This window comes from Crinia signifera, chromosome 9 (genome assembly GCF_055691185.1).
Source record: "Crinia signifera chromosome 9, ASM5569118v1, whole genome shotgun sequence".
NCBI classification, from domain to species: Eukaryota; Metazoa; Chordata; class Amphibia; order Anura; family Myobatrachidae; genus Crinia; species Crinia signifera.
This window is the reverse complement of record NC_139225.1, coordinates 150177203-150200469: the sequence shown is the minus strand read 5'-3', so window position 1 is coordinate 150200469 and position 23267 is coordinate 150177203. Positions and strand designations below refer to the sequence as shown.

The 23267-nt window shown below is 46.8% G+C and overlaps 2 protein-coding genes across 2 annotated transcripts; both read left to right on the top strand.

Annotated features, from left to right (window-relative positions):
* The first annotated feature begins 6254 nt into the window (after positions 1-6254).
* Positions 6255-7223, top strand: LOC146036982 (olfactory receptor 10C1-like). The gene has a single exon (XM_083160807.1). The coding sequence runs from the start codon at positions 6255-6257 to the stop codon at positions 7221-7223; it is 969 nt and encodes a 322-aa protein (XP_083016933.1).
* A 14533-nt stretch (positions 7224-21756) lies between these two features.
* LOC146036981 (olfactory receptor 6F1-like) lies at positions 21757-22725 on the top strand. Its single transcript, XM_083160806.1, has one exon. The coding sequence runs from the start codon at positions 21757-21759 to the stop codon at positions 22723-22725; it is 969 nt and encodes a 322-aa protein (XP_083016932.1).
* Positions 22726-23267: the final 542 nt, after the last annotated feature.

Sequence of the window (23267 nt, the reverse complement as noted above, 5' to 3'; positions counted from 1 at the left end):
ACAGGTGTATAATGGCTATATATACACGATTAGGAGGCTAATCCAGCACACTTCTGATGAAGGAACTCAAGTTCAGAAACGCGTTAAGTGTGCCTCCGTTTTTTATCTGTTGGACTCCTTGGTGACCCTGCTGCTTTCTGGTGATAGCAACCCCTTGGTCTGGACCGAGAACTGCTGCCCTAATTTCCATCTGGGACTCACTGGATTGTTGCTGCTTTGCCTTGGAGAAACCTTTTGAATGCTTTATTTCTGTCCATGTCTGTAAGTGCAAAATCCCATTAAATTGTTATATGTTTAAGACATGCTGCACTATTTTTGCTCTTTCTCACCTTTATAGAGCTATTGGACAAGCAAATACTATACGAAAATTAACCCCTCAAGGTGGTAACTGTATCACTGCATTTGTGTATCACCTTTTGGTGTAACATTTGTCTGACAAACACCATTTAGCGCTTAGAGCCATATTTTTCTTCTTCAATCTGTATACAATTTAAGTGAAAGTGGGAGTTCACTTTATATGTTGCACTGAGCTGCTTGTGGTTATATAATTTGCGCACTAACCCTAAGATATCCTCCGTATCCATGACCTATTGCGCACCATACTTTGAAATGACCATGGGCCATGGCTATTATCAATAATGTGTATTTTATGCCTCCCCCGCCCTATTCCCCGTACAGCGCACATGTACTGATAATTGGTTTGTGTGGGAGATGTGCGATCCTCTGGAGTGACACGGATCTGATATATCTGCTGCTTTCCAGACTCTGTAGGAACTCGTTCTCCAGACGGAATACCAGGGATCATGCACGTGGGTCACTCATAGCTTACCGGCACACGCCACAGCAGGTGTGTGCTCGGGAATTGGGAACTTATCGTTTTATTCCTGGGTACAATAACCTGATTCCATTGTACAAAAGGTGATATTTACATGCACAGTTCCTGATCCTATTCATACAGATCTATTACAGTGCCGGCAGGGGCTGCATAGGGAGGGAGACTATTAATGTGTTTTAGGCCTTTTCATTACAGGAATCAGCACATATTATTATTTGTCCCTTATATATGGAATTGTACATTTCTATAAGATATGTTAGATCTGGGTACATCGGTTATAAATGAACATCCAGACTTATATATACACTGTCTGTAAGCTGCGCATCTGCCACCTGACCCAATCCTTGATGAGATCTAGCACCTCTTTCCTGTGTACGGGCACAAGTGCTGAATTCATTGCTAATATAAAATGCCCAGCAATGAATGACTCGGTTAGTGTCAGACTGGGTACAGAGCCACAGGTCGGGGCATCTCACCCAGAGCCTCTGGCAGCGTCAGGTCGGGTTATATCACCAAATTAGTTGGCAGCAGGCTCCTCTGGCAATCTGGATGCAGTATAGTGTTACAGCAGCCGAACCACACAAGGAGGGGCCATAAGGGGTCTATTTTCCCTCACATCGCTAGTATACACTGCCGGGAATTACAGCTCCTTTCATTCATTGGCAAATGCAGGATTTTTAAAGGGAGGTTTCCAAATGTTTTTATTTTTTAAGCATATATGTATATATACAACTACTCCTTGTTTGAGTCGACTTTATTGAAGTGAGTGCCGCCCCAAAGTGCTGGAAATATATATATATATATATATATATATGTTACTTTTGTAATAGCACTGCGCCCAGCTACACTACGTTTTCAGCGTAGGCTAAGCTATGCTGTCAGCGTAGCCCAACAGCTGCCTAGCGTAGTTAGCATACCTAGCGTAGTGACTCCGCGGCAGCCCGGCTCTGTCCCCAGCATCCATGGCTCTGTCCCCGGCGTCCATGGCTCTGTCCACGGCGTCCATGGCAAGTCTAGTGAGCGCCTCTCAAACAGCACCGGTAACCGCCAGAACCCCCGCGCTGGTGGACGCCGGCGGAGAGGGGATCATGCGGGCGCCGGTGGAGAGGCGCTCCAGCTGTCTGAGATGCAGGTGCGTCTCAGACACTCCTGCGTCTCAGTAATTATTGCGGCAGGGTACGGCAACCCTGTCTGTGTCTGCTTCAGGGAGATGGGGATAGGGGGTTCAGTAGCATGTGCGTCTCCTGCACAAAGGGGGTTATGCGGACGCAAGTGCGTCTCATGCACAATAAAGGAGGCATTTGCCAGTGCTCCATGTTACATACCGTCAAATGCCTCCATTTGAAACCCAGACTATCCACACCAGCCTGAAGCGCGGCAAGCGCAGCAAGCCCCGCCAGGGGATGCGTTACGCGTCCTCCTGACCTTTTCATACCTCCACTATCCACGTCAGCGTAGAGTTGAATTCATAAAGTGTGGCGAGCGCAGTGAGCCACCGAGCCCAGTGAGGGGTCGCGTATTACTTTATTCCGCATCCACTCGCGGTGCTCGCTGCGCTCACCGAGCTTCTGGCTGGTGTGGATAGTGGGGGTGTTTCAGGAACACATTCACACCTGCCATATCGTACATCTGAGACAGTAATGACGACATGTGTTAACTGGTAACTGGATTTTAGTTAAGAAGAAGAAAAATAAAGCAACTTAACAAAGTATAATAATATCAAATTATCAAGAAAGAAAAAAATGAAACCGTTATTCTTCTGACTCTGCATTGACAGAAACTGCAGCAGAAGTGGATACAGTTGTGTCGGCATCTGTGTCGTCGTCTGCTTTGTCAGCCTGTGGGAGCAGAGTTAAGGCATAAAGAATACGCTGGAAAGCGTTTTCTGCGCCCACAGTCTTTGGCCAAATGAATTCCTGTAGGTAGGAACCCAGATTCTGGCGCGCGGTGCCCCTTTGACGTCTGTTACGACCCTTACACGATCCCCAAAAGCGTTCAATATTTTGGGTGTGAACCCCAGTGTCCGGATCAACAAAATTATAGTGGTGGTTCACCCGTGCATGGTGGTACCCTGCCTGCTCCAGCTGTTTGGTGTTATATGCACACCAGCAATCCAAATATATAGTTGTCCCCGGTTCTATATATTTGTTGATGGCGGCCATCAGGGTCTTTCCACCGGCGTTATGAAACAGTCACCGGTGTCTCTGGAAATGCTTCCAAACAGCCGCTGTTGAGGCAGCACTCGTCCGACATGACTTTTCCTCTGTACAAACAGACTCTCATCCACCTCCACTATTTTTCCTGGACCACCAATCCGACGTTGGGGCTACGGTGCTAAGAAATGGGATTTGACACCCCGGGAACCAATGTGCCGCACGGAGATTGACCTTCTTATGGCAGATTTTAATGCGGCAGCGCCATATCCGCTCCTTCATACTCAAGCGCATGGGGTGTCCATTAACACAGGTTTGTGTCAGTGGCAGCAAATGGTGCTGCTGAAAAAAGCCACCGACTCCTCCTCTGTCTGCGGCAGGTTAAACATCATGAGAGGTTCTGCAGCCATTCCTATATAACAGCGTCACTTCACCTCTGACTGACTGCGGTAACTGTGTAATGCTACCTCTGCAGCCTCCCCTGGTCAGGAGCCATGAGGCAGAACACTACCACCGGTTGGCCCAATTCCCACTACACCATTCCTGCATGTAACTTTCCCTCATCCTCTCTGCTCCCTGAGCCTTTGATGCACAGCTACCCCCTCTGTCAGCTGTCTCCAGGCTCTCTGTGCTTACGGAGCTTCTGAACCTTCCGCCACATCCTGTGCTGGCTTTGACCAAGAGTTTATATATTTTTTACCAACCATCCAATGTTATAGGAGACTAGTTGCTGATTAGGTGACTGTTCCATTTCCATTTTTCAATTCATTGTTATATCATTTCAATTTTCATGTTTTATTTTAATATAATGCACTTATTTATCAGTTACAATGTTTTGCGGTTTATGTCATTTCCTCAATTCTATTGTGTGGTTGTATTTATAAGCAGTATGCATAGGTTATTTTCCCTTACTGAGCCTGATTCACTACAGCTCGCTAAGCAGAGGTCGTTCGCTGCTTGGCGAGCAGCTCAATGCCTCCCACCGGAAAAAATAATGCCCTCCCCCTGCTGTCCCGTGAATCCCCTCAGAAACATGTGAATGGAAGTGTATGCTGACAATCAACTGATTCCCCCCCCCTCTCTGAATTGACTGTTAGTTGGCTCGGAAATGTCTGAGAACAAGGCAGGCACTGTCATCATGTGGCATTACCCACCCGCCCTGTGCAGGCTTTGACCCGGCTGCGTTCACATGGGGATGCCCAGCGTTTTACTGGGTGCACCCACCATTTTTGTGGGCACGTCCCCATGCACCAGCCCCCTGTCTCCCCCCTGCCTTCCCCCGTCTGTGCAAATGCCTCAGTGATGGTCGCTAAAAACATTTGCACAGGAATCCTGCACATGCGTATAATCGGCCATACGCGTGCGCAGATCCGCACCATCGATCCCCGTAGTGAATACGCCGGGACCCAATCCAACATGAATCAGGCCCTCTGTTTTTACATACTCGGGATAGTTACTGCGCTCATTGTTACTGATTGGGCAACTGGTCGCCTTTGCCGTGTATTTGGCCTATAGTCCTATATGTAATTTACAAACACCTGTTTTATTTCTTAGTTTTTGGTTTCTTTAGGTCTACCTTAAAAGCAAAAAAAGGCTCAATTAAAAAAAAGAATGCCAACTACCCCACATTTTAAAATCCCTTTTGTTGCTCCCCAGACAACGCTTTCTATTTCCAATGGACTGGGTTGAATGTTTGGTTGACATAGAAGCAAGGGCATCGAAATGTTTCGATATCTGGTTACCGTATGTTCTTTCACTTGCTGACTCTGATGAAGACCGTATTCGACCATTTGTTAGGCTCTCCACTTGGTATAACATGTCTCGCTTAGAGCAGGGATGCTCTCCCTACTGATTTCATATACACAAACCCTTTCTATGATGCTTGTTATTTCTTCTCTACTTTGTTCGGTTATCTGTTGTTCTTTATGATGTTATGTATCGATTACCCTATTATAACATGGAATGTCACATTATTACTCCCGGCTGACTCTGTAATCATATTACCCTACCATCAGAGGTGTAGCTAGGTGCCACAGTGCCCGGTACACTCCCGCTTAGTGCCCCCCCTCCATTTGTAGCAGGCCAACACACCCTCCCCCCCCCCCCCCCGCCTCCCTATTATATTATTATATATGCACCGCCGGGCTGCTCCCCCTGTATTATAATAATAATACCAACATGACCCCACAGGCTGCTCCCCCTGTATAATAACAGGACACCACAGACTGCTCCCTCTAAATAATAACAGGACCCCACAGTCTGCTCCCCCTGTATAATAACAGGACCCCACAGTCTGCTCCCCCTTTATAATAACAGGACCCCACAGGCTGCTTCCCCTGTATAATAACAGGACCCCATTGGCTGCTCCCCTGTATATTAACAGGACCCCATTGGCTGCTCCCCCTGTCTATTAACAGGACATCACAGGCTGCTCCCCCTGTCTATTAACAGGACACCACAGGCTGCTCCCCCTGTCTTTTAACAGGACACCACAGGCTGCTCCCCCTGTCTTACCTGATTCTCGACGCCAGACAGTGGAAACCAAGGCGGACAGCAGTCAAGTAGCGAAGTAGGTGGAACGCACAGGCCGGAACTAAGGTGGAAGCACAGCCTGTGTTCGACACATGCTACTTCCTGCTACCAGGGCAGGTTTGTCCTGGCCCAGCAAAACCCACCACAGTCGGAAGCCCCCTCCCTCACCTCTGCTCCGGCGTTAGTACGCTGGAGCTACCCAGCCGCCGCTGTACCTGCAGCCTTAGCCACCGGCCTGTACATTCAGCAGTGGCGTAGGCGGCAGGCTGGGGGATGTTCGCAGCGGCTCGGGAGGACTCGGGTGCCTGAGCGCTCCTGAGTCCCCCCGAGCCACCCCAAAATCCCTGAGCCTGCCGCCTACGTCATTGCTACTAAAAGTATGGTGACAGGCGGCTGGGGGAGCGGGGTTAGAAGAGCTCCGGCGTGCGATCGCTGGAGCACAGGTGATGGGAGGGTTGGGGAAATGACTGGGGGGGGGCTCTAGAGGTGCTGCGCCAGTGGTGCACACCTGGACACCCCTGGCGTGCACCTATTTCATATTTGTGGTATACCTGGAAATTTTCCGGGACAGCCCACTGCGGCAGCGCAGATGAGAAAATTTCCGTGCATATCAGTAAGGGGTTAACTAGTATATTAATATTCAGTCATGAAAGTCATTTGCACACAGGAGAATGTAGAATTTATAAGTAGAAAATATGCTGCGTTAACTACATGCTAATTGTCTTCAAGGGATAATGGTAAAAGCCAACAATGAGAGTCGCACTATTGCCTCTTCTTTTATCTTTGTGGCATTTGAAGGCCGGGGGGAGCTGGAGTTGGTCTTATTCTGCCTGTTTACAACCATGTACGTCCTCACTGTGGGAGCTAATTTTCTTGTCATTACACTGGTGGCTGTGGACCACTGCCTCCACAAACCCATGTACTTACTTCTGGCCATCTTCTCCATGCTGGAGGTCCTCTACACCACTGTGACTGTTCCAAAAATGCTAGATGTCTTATTGACCCGACGCAAAGAGATTTCTTCCCAGTCTTGTTTGGCTCAGTTTTACTTCTTCATTGGTTTTGGAGCTGCAGAAAATTGTCTCCTTACTGTGATGGCGTATGACCGCTATGTGGCCATCTGTTGGCCTCTTTATTATGCCACTGTAATGACTGGTAAAGCCTGCTTGAGCTTGGCTCTTGGAGCTTGTTTTGGAGGTTTGTTGGCCGCCTTCCCTCATTCCGTGTGGCTCTCTACCTTGACATTCTGCTTTCCCAACTTAATTGACCATTTCTTATGTGACTATGCTCCTCTCCTGAAGATCACATGCGAGGACAATTCAGCAGGAGAGTTTGCTTTTATGGTCATGTCGTGGAGTGTTATTATGGGCTGTTTTCTGCTCATCATAATCTCCTACACACTCATTATCTCTGCTGTCATAAGGATCCCATCAACAGAAGGACAGAAGAAAGCATTTAACACCTGCGCATCCCACCTTGCTGTGGTGGCCATCTATTATGGAACAGTCATTTTCATGTATATTCGCCCTAGCTCCCACATCAGGTTTTCAATGGACAAGGTGGTCTCTGTCTTCTACTGTGTGGTGACTCCACTGATGAACCCCATAATATATTGTCTTAGGAACAAAGAGGTGAAGACATCAGTAACAAAAAGTTTTCGGATCTTGGCAAGTAATGTGTATGACAAAATAATGCGAGCATAGCTGGAGGGGCGTAAAAACTTTCCAGAAAGTTCTTATTTTCTATATCAATGAAATATTCTGTGTGTATGATATCACTCTGTATATTACAAACATGGATATTCATACTGGTTAACTTAGAAACATATTGAAGTATTCTATGTGCGCACCTCAAGATAGAAATGTACCCACAAGTTGAGAGACATTATATATGCCTGTTATTGACAGCGATATTACTGCGTTTGCTGTCATTGTTTCACTTTATATTAGTAATATTGTGTATTATTTTATGTATGCAGTTGTAGCTCGTAATAATAACATTTGGGAGGCTATTGTCGTTCATGTCTTTCTTATGGGTGAGTAGTCATGCATCTTCTGCCCCCTACAAATTGTTTCCTGTCATGTTGCTGGTTTAAACACACCTGTTAAAAGGAAGAGGGTCACAACATCCTCTTAAATGTTTTCACCCAGATGTAACTTTTCTTCAGGAAACACATTAGGTGACCGAGGAAGAAAATACGTTGAAGGCCACTTGGCCTGGGTCTTGTATTACAGCCCCTTTTCATAGAAAAGCTAGAGGTGTTACTATACTGTTTCGAAAGGACCTTCAAGTATTTATTTTATCTGAAGTTATTGATCCTATAGGTAGATATATTATTTTAGATATTGAACGCTATAACACTACATACACTTTGGTCGACTTATATGCCCTTAATATCAACACCCATATGTTTATTCAAGACTTAGAATATAGAATTCAAAGTGGAGTCAACAACTCTTTGATAGCTGTGAGGATTTTAATATGGTAGAGGATTCTGCAGTTGATAGATCATGCCAAAGCCAGATTTTACAATCTGTAAGGGTCTCCTTGGTTCTGTCAGACCCATGAAGACTATCCGATAGGATGCATACACATTTATTAATGGTACATGTCTCTCTCTCTCTCTCTTGTATTGATAAAATCTTGATAGCTGAAGAGTTGATGTCTATTGTCTGTAGGGTTGACATTTATGATATTGTAGTCTTTGACCATGCACCCATTTTGATAGATCTCACTTATCTATTTATGTGTCCAATGGACAGGAGTTGGAGATTTCCCCACCATTTCCACTACCATCTTGCCTGCCGAAGTGGGGGACCGGCACTTAATAAATCTACCCCTCAAGCTGGTAAACAGTTGGCAGCTAGTTCTAGGTCACCTAGAAGGCGCCCTACAATAACTATGCTGAAACATATGATTTTTAGAACTGTCATAAGTAAATCCTCTGAGATTGCAATGCAATTTCCAACTTATTTAGAAAATGTATTTGCTTCCTCACATGTAGACTCTGAAGCTGAACGTCAATTTCTTAAGGATAAGGTACAGTATTACCACCTCTTACCCTTGACCAAAAGATGGCACTTGATGGTAAAATTACAATGGATGAGGTTAATCTGGTTTATAGACTACCTCTGGGTCCAGATGGCCTCTATGGTGAATGTTACACCATGCTGCATGCACGCAATTGCTAAAAAATGCCAAAACATCATTTATTTTTACTTTAACAGTCCAACCTTTGATAGTTTACAACACTATCACTCAAATATGCCCGTCGTCCTCTTAACTATGACATTTTCCTATAACACCTTAATTGTACATTTAGCCAGACATAACATTATTGGTATGGTATATATTTAACACAAATCAGACATCAATCATTCAATTGATAAGGATAGTATAGGGGGAAGGGTAAGACAACCTTTACATGCGTTTCGCTGATACCTAGGACCATTGGTAGGATGTGAGAACTTCATCTAACCTACAAAGGATGTTTGGGGATTTAGGGGCAAACAAATTTTTTCGATGATGTCTGGTGTAACATTCATTAAATCTGTAATTATGTATGGCTAAATCTATTCACATTTCTTGATGGAGCCAATAGGAAGATTTAAACAAAATCAACATAGATAACTATATCCTCCACCAATGAGCAGTAATCCTCTAAAGGATGTTTGCTTATCTCAAGTAACATAGATTAATAATTAGTGTAAATACCAAACGCCTATGATACCCTGTAACATATTTTTCTGTGGATCATCTGACACTAGACAGATGCAAGTGCGTGTTATTGCCAGTAACAAAAAGGGATATGGTTCAGTTTGGAAAGGATAATTACATAGCAAGTGTATCAAAGGGTCTGACATGTATCAAATCAAAGGGTATGAAAGGGTTGAGAAAAGCGTTTCTCTCCTGCACCATAGGTAGATGGGGAAGAAACCTTGTCTTTGTTGTATGCGTAACTATGCAAAGACAAAAACAATCTTCCCCTTTCATCATTGGAAACTAAAGCCTAGAGTTGTTTCTTTGCACCCTCATCCAGTTCAGGTCATCTGGTTCAGTTCATCTGCTTCTGGTCATCTGGTTCCTTTTGATCATCCTGGAGTCCATGCAGTCATCTCAGGAAATATCATCTGTCTACAGCTGGGCTGATAAAGGTCCACAGGACCGAAACGCATTGGTAGAACCAGAGTGTGAGCAGCCATATTTTTATCCAGACACTGGTCATATGTATTTTTATTGTTACATGCTTTATTTGGACTTTATTCTTATTTTTGTATTTTTTTATATAATTTCACATTTACATTTTTTTCCTTTTTTTTTGTGTTTTGCCTTACGGACTTTATTTAAGCCCAGTTTGTAAATTGGGCTTCCCCCCTTCCTTTGTGTGGAAAAGGGAACCTTTTTTAAGTATTAAACTCATTTTTGGATCAATGGTGTCTGAAAAATCCTTGGAGGAGATCATGTGGTATTGACGCAAAGAAACCTTGGGTTCTTGTGTAGTTTCACAGAGCCAGCATGGCGCCGTGATACTTCCGGGTTCTACGCTCGACAAACTATCTAAAATAAAGTAACTTAACTCCATGCCAACGTGGATAGTTCATACCCCCACTATCCACGTTGGCATGGAGTTGATTTTAGATAGTGTGGTGAGCGTAGCAAGCCACCGAGCCCGCAGCGTGGGCAAGTGAAGCGAGCCCCGCAAGGCGTCGGGAAACTACACAAGTACCAGACCTTGATATGCTTGTATACAGTCTGACTCTGTGTGAGTAATGGTATGCTCTATTGGGTATTGAATACCAGTAGATATTTGTATAATCTAAATAACGGGAATCGAGCAGAAAAAAAACCACTATATGTGTTGACCCATTATTACTTACTGTGAGTGGGGTATGATACCCAGTTTTATATCTTCCCATTGAAAGATACCTTTACATATTTGCTTATATTTTTTTCACATATTTGCCAAGCAACGCTCACAATCAAAACACTAAGACCACCAGCTATATTGTGGGGACAACGCAGGATTCCATTTTCCCTCCATCATCAGGACCAGAAAGGTTCCTTATTGCTCTTAAAATAACTTTTCACCACCGAATTTGAGAGATGTAATACTTTTTGATTCATATTTTGATGTTTTATGTTTCACATGTGTCTATTACTTTATTTTATTTATTTACAGTTTCTTATATAGCGCAGCAGATTCCGTTGCACTTTACAATTGTTTTATTCACTTATTTTAATTTGCTCCAATAGATCAAGTTGATTCCACTCTTTTTTGTATACTGTGTTGTAGATCAGGTAATATCTATTTAAGAATCGACTGATCTTAAGGCAGCTCTGCGCCCAGAACTACAGTCACTATTCCCACTTCTTTTCAATACATTTACCCGGTTTGCCTGTAAACTCATTCCTTCCTCTCCTGTTGCCACAATGCCAAATTATTTGTATATTTCACTAATTTCTTTTGAGATTTTACTTTTGATATTTCAGTTCCAACCTGATCAAACTGCCGACCTCTCATTCCAGGGTTAGTTTTTCATCCACTTGTTGCAATACTTGATTGCCACATCCCCACATCTTTTTTTTTTCCAATAAATTTTTATTCAGATTTTCACATAACAAACATTATAAACAAACAAGAAGGTAATATGAGCAGTAACAGATCTAGTGAATTAGGTCTCAGCTATAGTACTAACATATACCGCAAATAGAAAGGATCTTAAGACCTGAAGTAACGACTCTGGAAATCCAGTCATGCTGCTTTCAGACCGCAAAACTGGCTTTGACCCTGTATTTGGAAACGTTTCCAAAAACGGGTCTGCCAGGTAAAACCCCTTTCACACCGCATCTCTTAAACGGTATATTACCGTTTAAGTGCGTTTTTTTTTACACTGGCAGACCCGTTTTTGGAAACTTTCCAAAAACAGGGTCAAAGCCAGTCTTCAGCGCGCGCCGCCCCCGCCCCCCCTCCCCCGGGGGTTAACACCCCCAAATCCCCCCCACCCCAGGGCTAACACACCCCCCCCCCCCCCCTGTGCAGCCGGTACCTCCGTTGCGTGATCCGGCACTGCAGTTGGTCGGGGAAGCACTTATGAAAAAAAGCGTCTTTCAGAAAATGGCTGCCCCATAGGAAAATCAGTTTTAAAAAACTGTCTTTCGTATGGGGGCAGCCATTTTCCGAAAGTCACTTTTCTTATAAGAAAAGTGACTTTCGGAAAATGGCTGCCCCCATACGAAAGACAGTTTTTTAAAACAGGTTTTCCTATGGGGCAGCCATTTTCTGAAAGACGCTTTTTTTTCATAAGTGCTTCCGACCATACTGCACTGCCGGGATCCACAACGGAGGTACCGGCTGCACGGGGGGTGGGTCGACACGCGCGGGGGGGTCGACACACGCGCGGGGGGGTCGACACGCGCGCGGGGGGGCTCCAGTGCTGTGAATATTTAATGAGAGCTCATTAAATATTCACTGCGCTGAATTTAGGACCCAGCTCATTGGCTGGGTCCTAAATACCGTTTCAGACCCGATTTTGATCCCAAAATACCGGGTCTGAAATGGGTAGGACCCTGCATTTAAACAGGTTTGAAAAAACGGTATTTTCAAACCGGTTAATTGGATCTGCACCTTTCAGACCGCACAGATTACCGTTTTAAAACGGTAAAAAAACGGCAATATACCGTTTACAAAGTGCGGTCTGAAAGGGGCATCAGTTGCTCTTCTGAACACAGAACAAATCCTGATTGAACAGTAAAATTGTAACATGTAAGCAAATAACAGGGTACTCTTTACCTAGCACGGCGCCCACAGGTAAACGCGTCCCTTCGCGGGCTTCACAGGTATCCGCGTCCCCTCGCGGGGCTCGCTGAGCTCGCCACGCTTCGGGCTCGGTGGCTCGCTGCGCTCGCCACACTATTCTATTCTCAACTCCACGCCGACGTGGATAGTGGGGGTATGAAAAGGTCGTAGGACGCGTACCGCCGCCCCTCGTGGGCTCGCTGCGCTCGCCACGCTTCGGGTTCACGTTGATCGTGGGGTGGCGTTAACAATTGTGGGGGCCATTTCAATTTAACATTGTTCCCTATGGGAAATCGCGGGCATCGCGTCGGTCGCATCGCACCCGATTTTTTAGTGCATTCAATGCCCGCGATGGCCGCGATGGGCACCGTTTTAGGTAAAGAGTACCAATAACAGAAAAAGAAAACAAAGGAGAAAGTAGAAAGGAAAGATAAAGAGACAGGAGAGGGGGAGGGGGTTTGTGTGGCCTTCCTATGTGCCCAAAAACCAGCAAAGAGAAGTTTCTCCTCGATCCTTCATTAAACATACATCGTCTAAGTCGTATATATCAGATAATTTGGAGAGCACTTGAAATCGAGCGAGGGAAACCAGGAAGCATCCCCACATCTTTTACTCATTAAATGCGCACCAGATATCTTACTCCACGTCCTATAGTCGTCTCCAGCATGCAACATGGTCGCGTACCGCATCCTGACTAAGCCTTGATGACCCTATGTTGTGAAGTGTCTCCACCCATGACTGGAGGCCACTGCTGTACTTCCAAGTTTTCCCCCCAGGTATTTTCTAAAACCTCCGCGATATCACTAAGGCACACAGACCAAAACAGTGCCAAAGGATCTTCCAACAACCGCTCATCAGCTGGGATACAGATCAATATTCTGGATTAGCCGCTAGAAATGACTCAAGGAGGGAGTCTCACCTATTCTTCAGTGAGGCCTGTCAAACCAAGACAGGTTCCAAAATAATAAACAGAGAAACGACAGATTAGTTTCTAGGTACTGGTAAATTTACCAGACTTAGAAACAGTGTACGCAATATCTGGGTCCACAATACACAGTCCTGGAAATTAATAACAGACACTAATATAGCCCTTCCCAGAAACGCAGTAGCAGGCATGCACCACTTCAGACACAATCCCCCAAAGTCTAACAGTTTTGTAGTTTCCTCTTAATAACTGATCACTAAACTAGAATTGCTTGGACAACATGGCAACAGGAAACAAAGGAACACGTGACTATAGCTGCTGGGTTTATCAAACAAAAGGTCAAATAGAAGAATGCACCTTTTTGTTCTTATTTATGACTACGTTCAATAATTGGGATACAATGCAATTTGCAACATATTTATTTTTGTCACGTTGAACAGTACGCACCTGTGACAACTGAAATGTACTTACAAGGCTTGAAATTTCTCTTGTACCCCGCAACCAAAAACAAGGAATCTCGGTTGAAGTGCGAATGCATCCCAACCAGAAATCCGCAAGAGCTACTTACGTAATTCCTTTGTGTGATCAGGTTCTATACCACGTAAGTACAGGGTTGTCTTAACAATCTAGTGGGCCCCTGGGCAAAATAATTTTTAGGGGCCCCCCTTCTCCTCCTCCTCACGACCCCCCTCCACCCACCTATGTGCAGCAGCAGCGGAGGGTTGGGAGCTTGAAGTAGCGATCTGGGCAGTGTATGTCGTGGATCCGGGCAGCAGCTGTCAGCGGCATCCGTCCAGGCAGAGGCCGCGGTGAATCATCAGTAGCGGCGGTGATCCAGGCAGCGGGGAGGCTGGGAGAGTGTGGTGGGGATCTGGGCAGCAGCTGTCAGCGTTGTCCGTCCAGGCAGCTCGCTCAGAACTTGATGAGCAGCGCTATTTGCCGCCGGGCGGGAAGCGCTGCAGATTTTGAAAAAACTGGCCGGACACTGATTGGCTGAGCGTCCGGCCAATCAGCGTCCGGCCAGACTTTTCAAAATCAGCAGCGTTTCCCACCCGGTGGAAAGTAGCGCTACATCAAGTTCTGAGCGAGTTGCCTGGACGGACAACGCTGACAGCTGCTGTCCCGAGGATCCCCGACACATGCCGCCCAGATTGCTACATCAAGCCCCCCGCTGCCCAGATCGCCGCCATCGCCGCTGACAGCTGCTGCCCAGATCCCTGCCACATGCCGCCCACATCGCTACATCAAGATCCCAGCCCCCCGCTGGCTGGATCACCGCCGCCACCGCTGAGTCGCTGCTGACAGCCGCTGCCCGGATCCCCGCCCCCCACCGCCGTTCCCCAGGGCATTGCCGTCTTCCCCATTGGGGTGGACCCCTACAATCCTTGGGTTCAAACACACGCTCCCACCTAATAAAAATTGGACTGAAAAGGGTTAATGCAGAATATGTGCTATACATGATCAGTGTGTTGTAACCCGCCTACTTGTGCTCATGACCTATTGCGCACCATACTTTGAAATGACCCACAGTTATTATCAATAATGTGTATTTTATGCCTCCCCCGCCCTATTCCCCGTACAGCGCACATGTACTGATAATTGGTTTGTGTGGGAGATGTGCGATCCTCTGGAGTGACATGGATCTGATATATCTGCTGCTTTCCAGACTCTGTAGGAACTCGTTCTCCAGACGGATACCAGGGATCATGCGCGTGGGTCACTCATAGCTTACTGACAAACGCCACAGCAGGTGTGTGCTCGGGAATTGGGAACTTATCGTTTTATTCCTGTTTACAATAACCTGATTCCATTGTACAAAAGGTGATATTTACATGCACAGTTCCTGATCCTATTCATACAGATCTATTACAGTGCCGGCCGGGGCTGCATAGGGAGGGAGACTATTAATGTGTTTTAGGCCTTTTCAAGGTCATTACAGGAATCAGCACAGATTATTATTTGTCCCTTATATATGGAATTGTACATTTCTATAAGATACGTTAGATCTGGGTACATCGGTTGTAAATGAACATCCAGACTTATATATATATATACACTGTCTGTAAGCTGCATATCTGCCACCTGACCCAATCCAAGTTGATGAGATCTAGCACCTCTTTCCAGGGCCGGAGCTACCACTAGGCAGCATTAGGCAGCTGCCTAGGGCGCTGGCCGCTGGAGGGCGCCACTTATTTATCATTTAACCACTTAACCTACATACAATAGGTGCGCGCCAGTGGTGTCCAGGTGTGCACCACTGGCGCAGCACATCTATTGCCCACCCCCCACCACAAACCTTGTCCCCGTCCTCCCCCCGTCCTCGCCATCACCTTTGGTCTGGCGATCCCCTGCCGCCCGCCCCGCTAGCCGCCCGTCCCGCTAGCCGCCTGTCACTCATATTACAGTGATGTCGGCGGCAGGCTCGGGGATGGTCGGCGCGGCTCGGGGGGACTCGGGAGCGCTCAGGCACCCGAGTCCTTCCGAGCCGCCGCAATCATCCCCCAGTCTGCAGCCGACGTCACTGCTGAAAGTGACAGGCGCCGGCAAAGGCAAGGGGGACAGCGCAGCGGCGGCATGGAAGCTCCGGCGTACTAACGCTGGAGCAGAGGTGAGGGGGGAAGCCTACAAATTCCTGTGGTGGGTTTTGCTGGGGCAGGACAAACCTGCCCTGGTAGGTTTGTCCTGCCCCAGCAAAACTCACCACTCAAGGGGTTAACTGCCTGGGGGAGTGGGTTAAAATCTATGTGTCTATGATGTGTGTGTGTGTGTGTGTGTGCGTGCGCGCGCGCCCTCACGGAATAAATAAATAATTGGGGGGGGGGGGCGCGGCTGGCAGAGGTTTTGCCTAGGGTGCCAAGGACCCTTGCACCAGGCCCTGCCTCTTTCCTGTGTACGGGCACAAGTGCTGAATTCATTGCTAATATAAAATGCCCAGCAATGAATGCCTCGGGTAGTGTCAGACGGGTACAGAGCCACAGGTGGGGGCATATCACCCAGAGCCTCTGGCAGCGTCAGGTCGGGTTATATCACCAAATTAGTTGGCAGCAGGCTCCTCTGGCCATCTGGATGCAGTATAGTGTTACAGCAGCCGAACAACACAAGGAGGGGCCATAAGGGATCTATTTTCCCTTACATCGCTAGTATACACTGCCGGGAATTACAGCTCCTCTCATTCATTGGCAAACGCAGGATTTTTAAAGGGAGGTTTCCAAATGTTTTTATTTTTTAAGCATATATGTATATATACAACTACTCCTTGTTTGAGTCACTACACTACGTTTTCAGCGTAGGCTAAGCTACGCTGTCAGCGTAGCCCAACAGCTGCCTAGCGTAGTTAGCATACCTAGCGTAGTGACTCCGCGGCAGCCCGGCTCTGTCCCCAGCATCCATGGCTCTGTCCCCGGCGTCCATGGCTCTGTCCACGGCGTCCATGGCAAGTCTAGTGAGCGCCTCTCAAACAGCACCGGTAACCGCCAGAACCCCGCGCTGGCAGACGCCGGCGGAGAGGTGATCATGCGGGCGCCGGCGGAGAGGCGCTCCAGCTGTCTGAGATGCAGGTGCGTCTCAGACGCTCCTGCGTCTCAGTAATTATTGCGGCAGGGTACGGCAACCCTGTCTGTGTCTGCTTCAGGGAGATGGGGATAGGGGGTTCAGTAGCATGTGCGACTCCTGCACAAAGGGGGTTATGCGGACGCAAGTGCGTCTCATGCACAATAAAGGAGGCATTTGCCAGTGCTCCATGTTACATACCGTCAAATGCCTCCATTTGAAACCCAGACTATCCACACCAGCCTGAAGCGCGGCAAGCGCAGCAAGCCCCGCCAGGGGATGCGTTACGCGTCCTCCTGACCTTTTCATACCTCCACTATCCACGTCAGCGTAGAGTTGAATTCATAAAGTGTGGCGAGCGCAGTGAGCCACCGAGCCCAGTGAGGGGTCGCGTATTACTTTATTCCGCATCCACTCGCGGTGCTCGCTGCGCTCACCGAGCTTCTGGCTGGTGTGGATAGTGGGGGTGTTTCAGGAACACATTCACACCTGCCATATCGTACATCTGAGACAGTAATGACGACATGTGTTAACTGGTAACTGGATTTTAGTTAAGAAGAAGAAGAATAAAGCAACTTAACAAAGTATAATAATATCAAATTATCAAGAAAGAAAAAAATGAAACCGTTATTCTTCTGATTCTGCATTGACAGAAACTGCAGCAGAAGTGGATGCAGTTGTGTCGGCATCTGTGTCGTCGTCTGCTTTGTCAGCCTGTGGGAGCAGAGTTAAGGCATAAAGAATATGTTGGAAAGCGTTTTCTGCGCCCACAGTCTTTGGCCAAATGAATTCCTGTAGGTAGGAGTCCAGATTCTGGCGCGCGGTGCCCCTTTGACGTCTGTTACGACCCTTACACGATCCCCAAAAGCGTTCAATATTTTGGGTGTGAACCCCAGTGTCCGGATCAACAAAATTATAGTGGTGGTTCACCCGTGCATGGTGGTACCCTGCCTGCTCCAGCTGTTTGGTGTTATATGCACACCAGCAATCCAAATATATAGTTGTCCCCGGTTCTATATATTTGTTGATGGCGGCCATCAGGGTCTTTCCACCGGCGTTATGAAACAGTCACCGGTGTCTCTGGAAATGCTTCCAAACAGCCGCTGTTGAGGCAGCACTCGTCCGACATGACTTCCTCTGTACAAACAGACTCTCATCCACCTCCACTATTTTTCCTGGACCACCAATCCGACGTTGGGGGCTACGGTGCTAAGAAATGGGATTCGACACCCCGGGAACCAATGTGCCGCACGGAGATTGACCTTCTTACGGCAGATTTTAATGCGGCAGCGCCATATCCTCTCCTTCATACTCAAGCGCATGGGGTGTCCATTAACACAGGTTTGTGTCAGTGGCAGCAAATGGTGCTGCTGAAAAAAGCCACCGACTCCTCCTCTGTCTGCGGCAGGTTAAACATCATGAGAGGTTCTGCAGCCATTCCTATATAACAGCGTCAGAAATAATGCAGTCACTTCACCTCTGACTGACTGCGGTAACTGTGTAATGCTACCTCTGCAGCCTCCCCTGGTCAGGAGCCATGAGGCAGAACACTACCACCGGTTGGCCCAATTCCCACTACACCATTCCTGCATGTAACTTTCCCTCATCCTCTCTGCTCCCTGAGCCTTTGATGCACAGCTACCCCCTCTGTCAGCTGTCTCCAGGCTCTCTGTGCTTACGGAGCTTCTTAACCTTCCACCACATCCTGTGCTGGCTTTGACCAAGAGTTTATATATTTTTACCAACCATCCAATGTTATAGGAGACTAGTTGCTGATTAGGTGACTGTCCCATTTCCATTTTTCAATTCATTGTTATATAATTTCATTTTTCATGTTTTATTTTAATATAATGCACTTATTTATGAGTTACAATGTTTTGCGGTTTATGTCATTTCCTCAATTCTATTGTGTGGTTGTATTTATAAGCAGTATGCATGGGTTATTTTCCCTTACTGAGCCTGATTCACTACAGCTCGCTAAGCAGAGGTCGTTCGCTGCTTGGCGAGCAGGTCAATGCCTCCCACCGGAAAAAATAATGCCCTCCCCCTGCTGTCCCGTGAATCCCCTCAGAAACATGTGAATAGAAGTGTACGCTGACAATCAACTGATTCCCCCCCCTCTCTGAATTGACTGTTAGTTGGCTCGTAAATGTCTGAGAACAAGGCAGGCACTGACATCATGTGACATTACCCACCCACCCTGTGCAGGCTTTGACCCGGCTGCGTTCACATGGGGATGCCCAGCGTTTTACTGGGTGCATCCACCATTTTTGTGGGCACGTCCCCATGCACCAGCCCCCAGTCTCCCCCCTGCCTTCCCCCGTCTGTGCAAATGCCTCTGTGATGGTCGCTGAAAACATTCGCACAGGAATCCTGCACATGCGTATAATCGGCCATACGCGTGCGCAGAGCCGCGCCATCGATCCCCGTAGTGAATACGCCGGGACCCAATCCAACATGAATCAGGCCCTTTGCCGTGCATTTGTCCTATAGTCCTATATGTCATTTACAAACACCTGTTTTATTTCTTCGTTTTTGGTTTCTTTAGGTCTACCTTAAAAGCAAAAAAAGGCTCAATTCAAAAAAAGAATGCTAACTACCCCACATTTTAAAATCCCTTTTGTTGCTCCCCAGACAACACTTTCTATTTCCAATGGACTGGGTTGAATGTTCGGTTGACATAGAAGCAAGGGCATCGAAATGTTTCGATATCTGGTTACCGTATGTTCTTTCACTTGCTGACTCTGATGAAGACCGTATTGGACAATTTGTTAGGCTCTCCACTTGGTATAACACGTCTCGCTTAGAGCAGGGATGCCCTCCCTACTGAATTCATATACACAAACCCTTTCTATGATGCTTGTTATTTCTTCTCTACTTTGTTCGGTTATCTGTTGTTCTTTATGATGTTATGTACCGATTACCCTATTATAACATGGAATGTCACATTATTACTCCCGGCTGACTCTGTAATCATATTACCCTACCATCAGAGGTGTAGCTAGGTGCCACAGTGCCCGGTACACTCCCGCTTAGTGCCCCTCCCCCCTCCATTTGTAGCAGGCCAACACACCCTCACCCCCCCCCCCCCCCGCCTCCCTATTACATTATTATATATGCACTGCCGGGCTGCTCCCCCTGTATTATAATAATACCAACATGACCCCACAGGCTGCTCCCCCTGTATAATAACAGGACCCCACAGGCTGCTCCCCCTGTATAATAACAGGACACCACAGACTGCTACCTCTAAATAATAATAGGACCCCACAGTCTGCTCCCCCTGTATAATAACAGGACCCCACAGTCTGCTCCCCCTGTATAATAACAGGACCCCACAGGCTGCTTCCCCTGTATAATAACAGGACCCCATTGGCTACTCCCCCTGTCTATTAACAGGACACCACAGGCTGCTCCCCCTGTCTATTAACAGGACACCACAGGCTGCTCCCCCTGTCTTACCTGATTCTCGACGCCGGACAGTGGAAACCAAGGCGGGCAGCAGTCAAGTAGCGAAGTAGGTGGAACGCACAGGCCAGAACTAAGGTGGAAGCACAGCCTGTGTTCGACACAGGCTACTTCCTACTAGCATCTGGCCCGCAACCCCACTACCCCACCCTCTGTACCGGCCTCCTGCACTAGACATGTCCTCAGTGCAGGAGGCCGGCAGCCATTTTTCTGTAGATTGTGTCCTTTAGACTCTGACTTCTGAGTAACTCAGAAGAAAGATGGCGGGCAGTATACAGCAGGGCAGGGATGCCGTTTGCGGTGCATGGCTCTGGCGCCCTGTCAACTTTCAGCACCCGGAGCTCACGCTCCACCGGCTCCGCCCTAGCTACGCCTCTGCCTACCATACATGTATCTGCCTTGTTAACATTTATTACTGTTTGTGTAAAATTTCGCTTTTTCAATAAAAATATATTTTTAAAAAATCTCTTTTGTTATCTCAAATTTAATTGTCAGATTTAGACACGTGTGTAAATATGGTGTAAAAATGTTTATATTGAAACTTGACACATTTACCACTGGTTTTGATTCTAAACCACTTTTGTGGCTCTGTATATGTGTCTCATTCGAAAGTCATGAGGCCCATGTCCATTTTACTATATATAAAAAGCTAAATTCTCCTCACCTTTTTGAGGTGAAGTACTGCCAGTGACCACTAGAAGCCACTCAATGGACCAAATTACTCCTTAACAAAAAGTGAAACCAAAATTATATGTTTCAAACTTCCTGAATATGGAGAGAGGGAGCTGTGAAGACTGGAGGTAGGGGCAGATAGGGACCATGCCGTCATTTTGATGGACTATTAACCCCTTGAGTGGTAGGTTTTGCTGGAGCAGGACAAACCTACCAGGGCAGGTTTGTCCTGGCCCAGCAAAGCCCCCTCCCTCACCTCTGCTCCGGCGTTAGTACGCTGGAGCTTTCCTGCCGCCGCTGTACCTGCAGCCTTAGCCACCGGCCTGTACATTCAGCAGTGACGTCGGCGGCAGGCTGGGGGATGTTCGCAGCGGCTCGGGAGGACTCGGGTGCCTGAGCGCTCCTGAGTCCCCCCGAGCCGCCCCAAAATCCCTGAGCCTGCCGCCTACGTCATTGCTACTAAAAGTATGGCGACAGGCGGCTGGGGGAGCGGGGTTAGAAGAGCTACGGCGTGCGATCGCTGGAGCACAGGTGATGGGAGGGTTGGGGAAATGACTGGGGGGGGGGGTCTCTAGAGGTGCTGCGCCAGTGGTGCACACCTGGACACCCCTGGCGTGCACCTATTTCATATTTGTGGTATACCCGGAAATTTTCCAGGACAGCCCACTGCGGCAGCGCAGATGAGAAAATTTCCGTGCATACCACTCAAGGGGTTAACTAGTATATTAATATTCAGTCATGAAAGTCATTTGCACACAGGAGAATGTAGAATTTATAAGTAGAAAATATGCTGCGCTAACTACATGCTAATTGTCTTCAAGGGATAATGGTAAAAGCCAACAATGAGAGTCGCACTATTGCCTCTTCTTTTATCTTTGTGGCGTTTGAAGGCCAGCGGGAGCTGGAGTTGGTCTTATTCTGCCTGTTTACAACCATGTACGTCCTCACTGTGGGAGCAAATTTTCTTGTCATTACACTGGTGGCTGTGGACCACTGCCTCCACAAACCCATGTACTTACTTCTGGCCATTTTCTCCATGCTGGAGGTCCTCTACACCACTGTGACTGTTCCAAAAATGCTAGATGTCTTATTGACCCGACGCAAAGAGATTTCTTCCCGGTCTTGTTTGGCTCAGTTTTACTTCTTCTTTGGTTTTGGAGCTGCAGAAAATTGTCTCCTTACTGTGATGGCGTATGACCGCTATGTGGCCATCTGTTGGCCTCTTCATTATGCCACTGTAATGACTGGTAAAGCTTGTTTGAGCTTTGCTCTTGGAGCTTGTTTTGGAGGTTTGTTGGCCGCCTTCCCTCCTTCCGTGTGGCTCTCTACCTTGACATTCTGCTTTCCCAACTTAATTGACCATTTCTTATGTGACTATGCTCCTCTCCTGAAGATCACCTGTGAGGACAATTCAGCAGGAGAGTTTGCTTTTATGGTTATGTCGTGGAGTGTAATTTTGGGCTGTTTTCTGCTCATCATAATCTCGTACACACTCATTATCTCTGCTGTCATAAGGATCCCATCAACAGAAGGACAAAAGAAAGCATTTAACACCTGCGCATCCCACCTTGCTGTGGTGGCCATCTATTATGGAACAGTCATTTTCATGTATATTCGCCCTAGCTCCCACATCAGGTTTTCAATGGACAAGGTGGTCTCTGTCTTCTACTGTGTGGTGACTCCACTGATGAACCCCATAATATATTGTCTTAGGAACAAAGAGGTGAAGACATCAGTAACAAAAAGTTTTCGGATCTTGGCAAGTAATGTGTATGACAAAATAATGCGAGCATAGCTGGAGCGGCGTAAAAACTATCCAGAACATAGGAAGTTCTTATTTTCTGTATCAATGAAAAATACTGTGTATATATGATATCACTGTATATAATACAGACATGGATATTTATGCTTGTTAACTTAGAAACATACTGAAGTATTCTATGTGGAGACCTCAAGATAGAAATTGTACCCACGATTGTTTTGGTCTATAGGAAAATATTATTAAAAGAAGTTGAGAGACATTATATATGCCTGTTTTTGACAGCGATATTACTGCGTTTGCTGTCATTGTTTCACTTTATATTAGTAATATTGTGCATTATTTTATGTATGCAGTTGTAACTCATAATAATAACATTTGGGAGGCTATTGTCCTTCATGTCTTTCTTATGGGTGAGTAGTCATGCATCTTCTGCCCCCTACAAATTGGTTCCTGTCATGTTGCTGGTTTAAACACACCTGTTAAAAGGAAGAGGGTAACAACACCCTCTTAAATGTTTTCACCCAGATCTAACTTTTCTTCAGGAAACACATTAGGTGACCGAGGAAGAAAATACG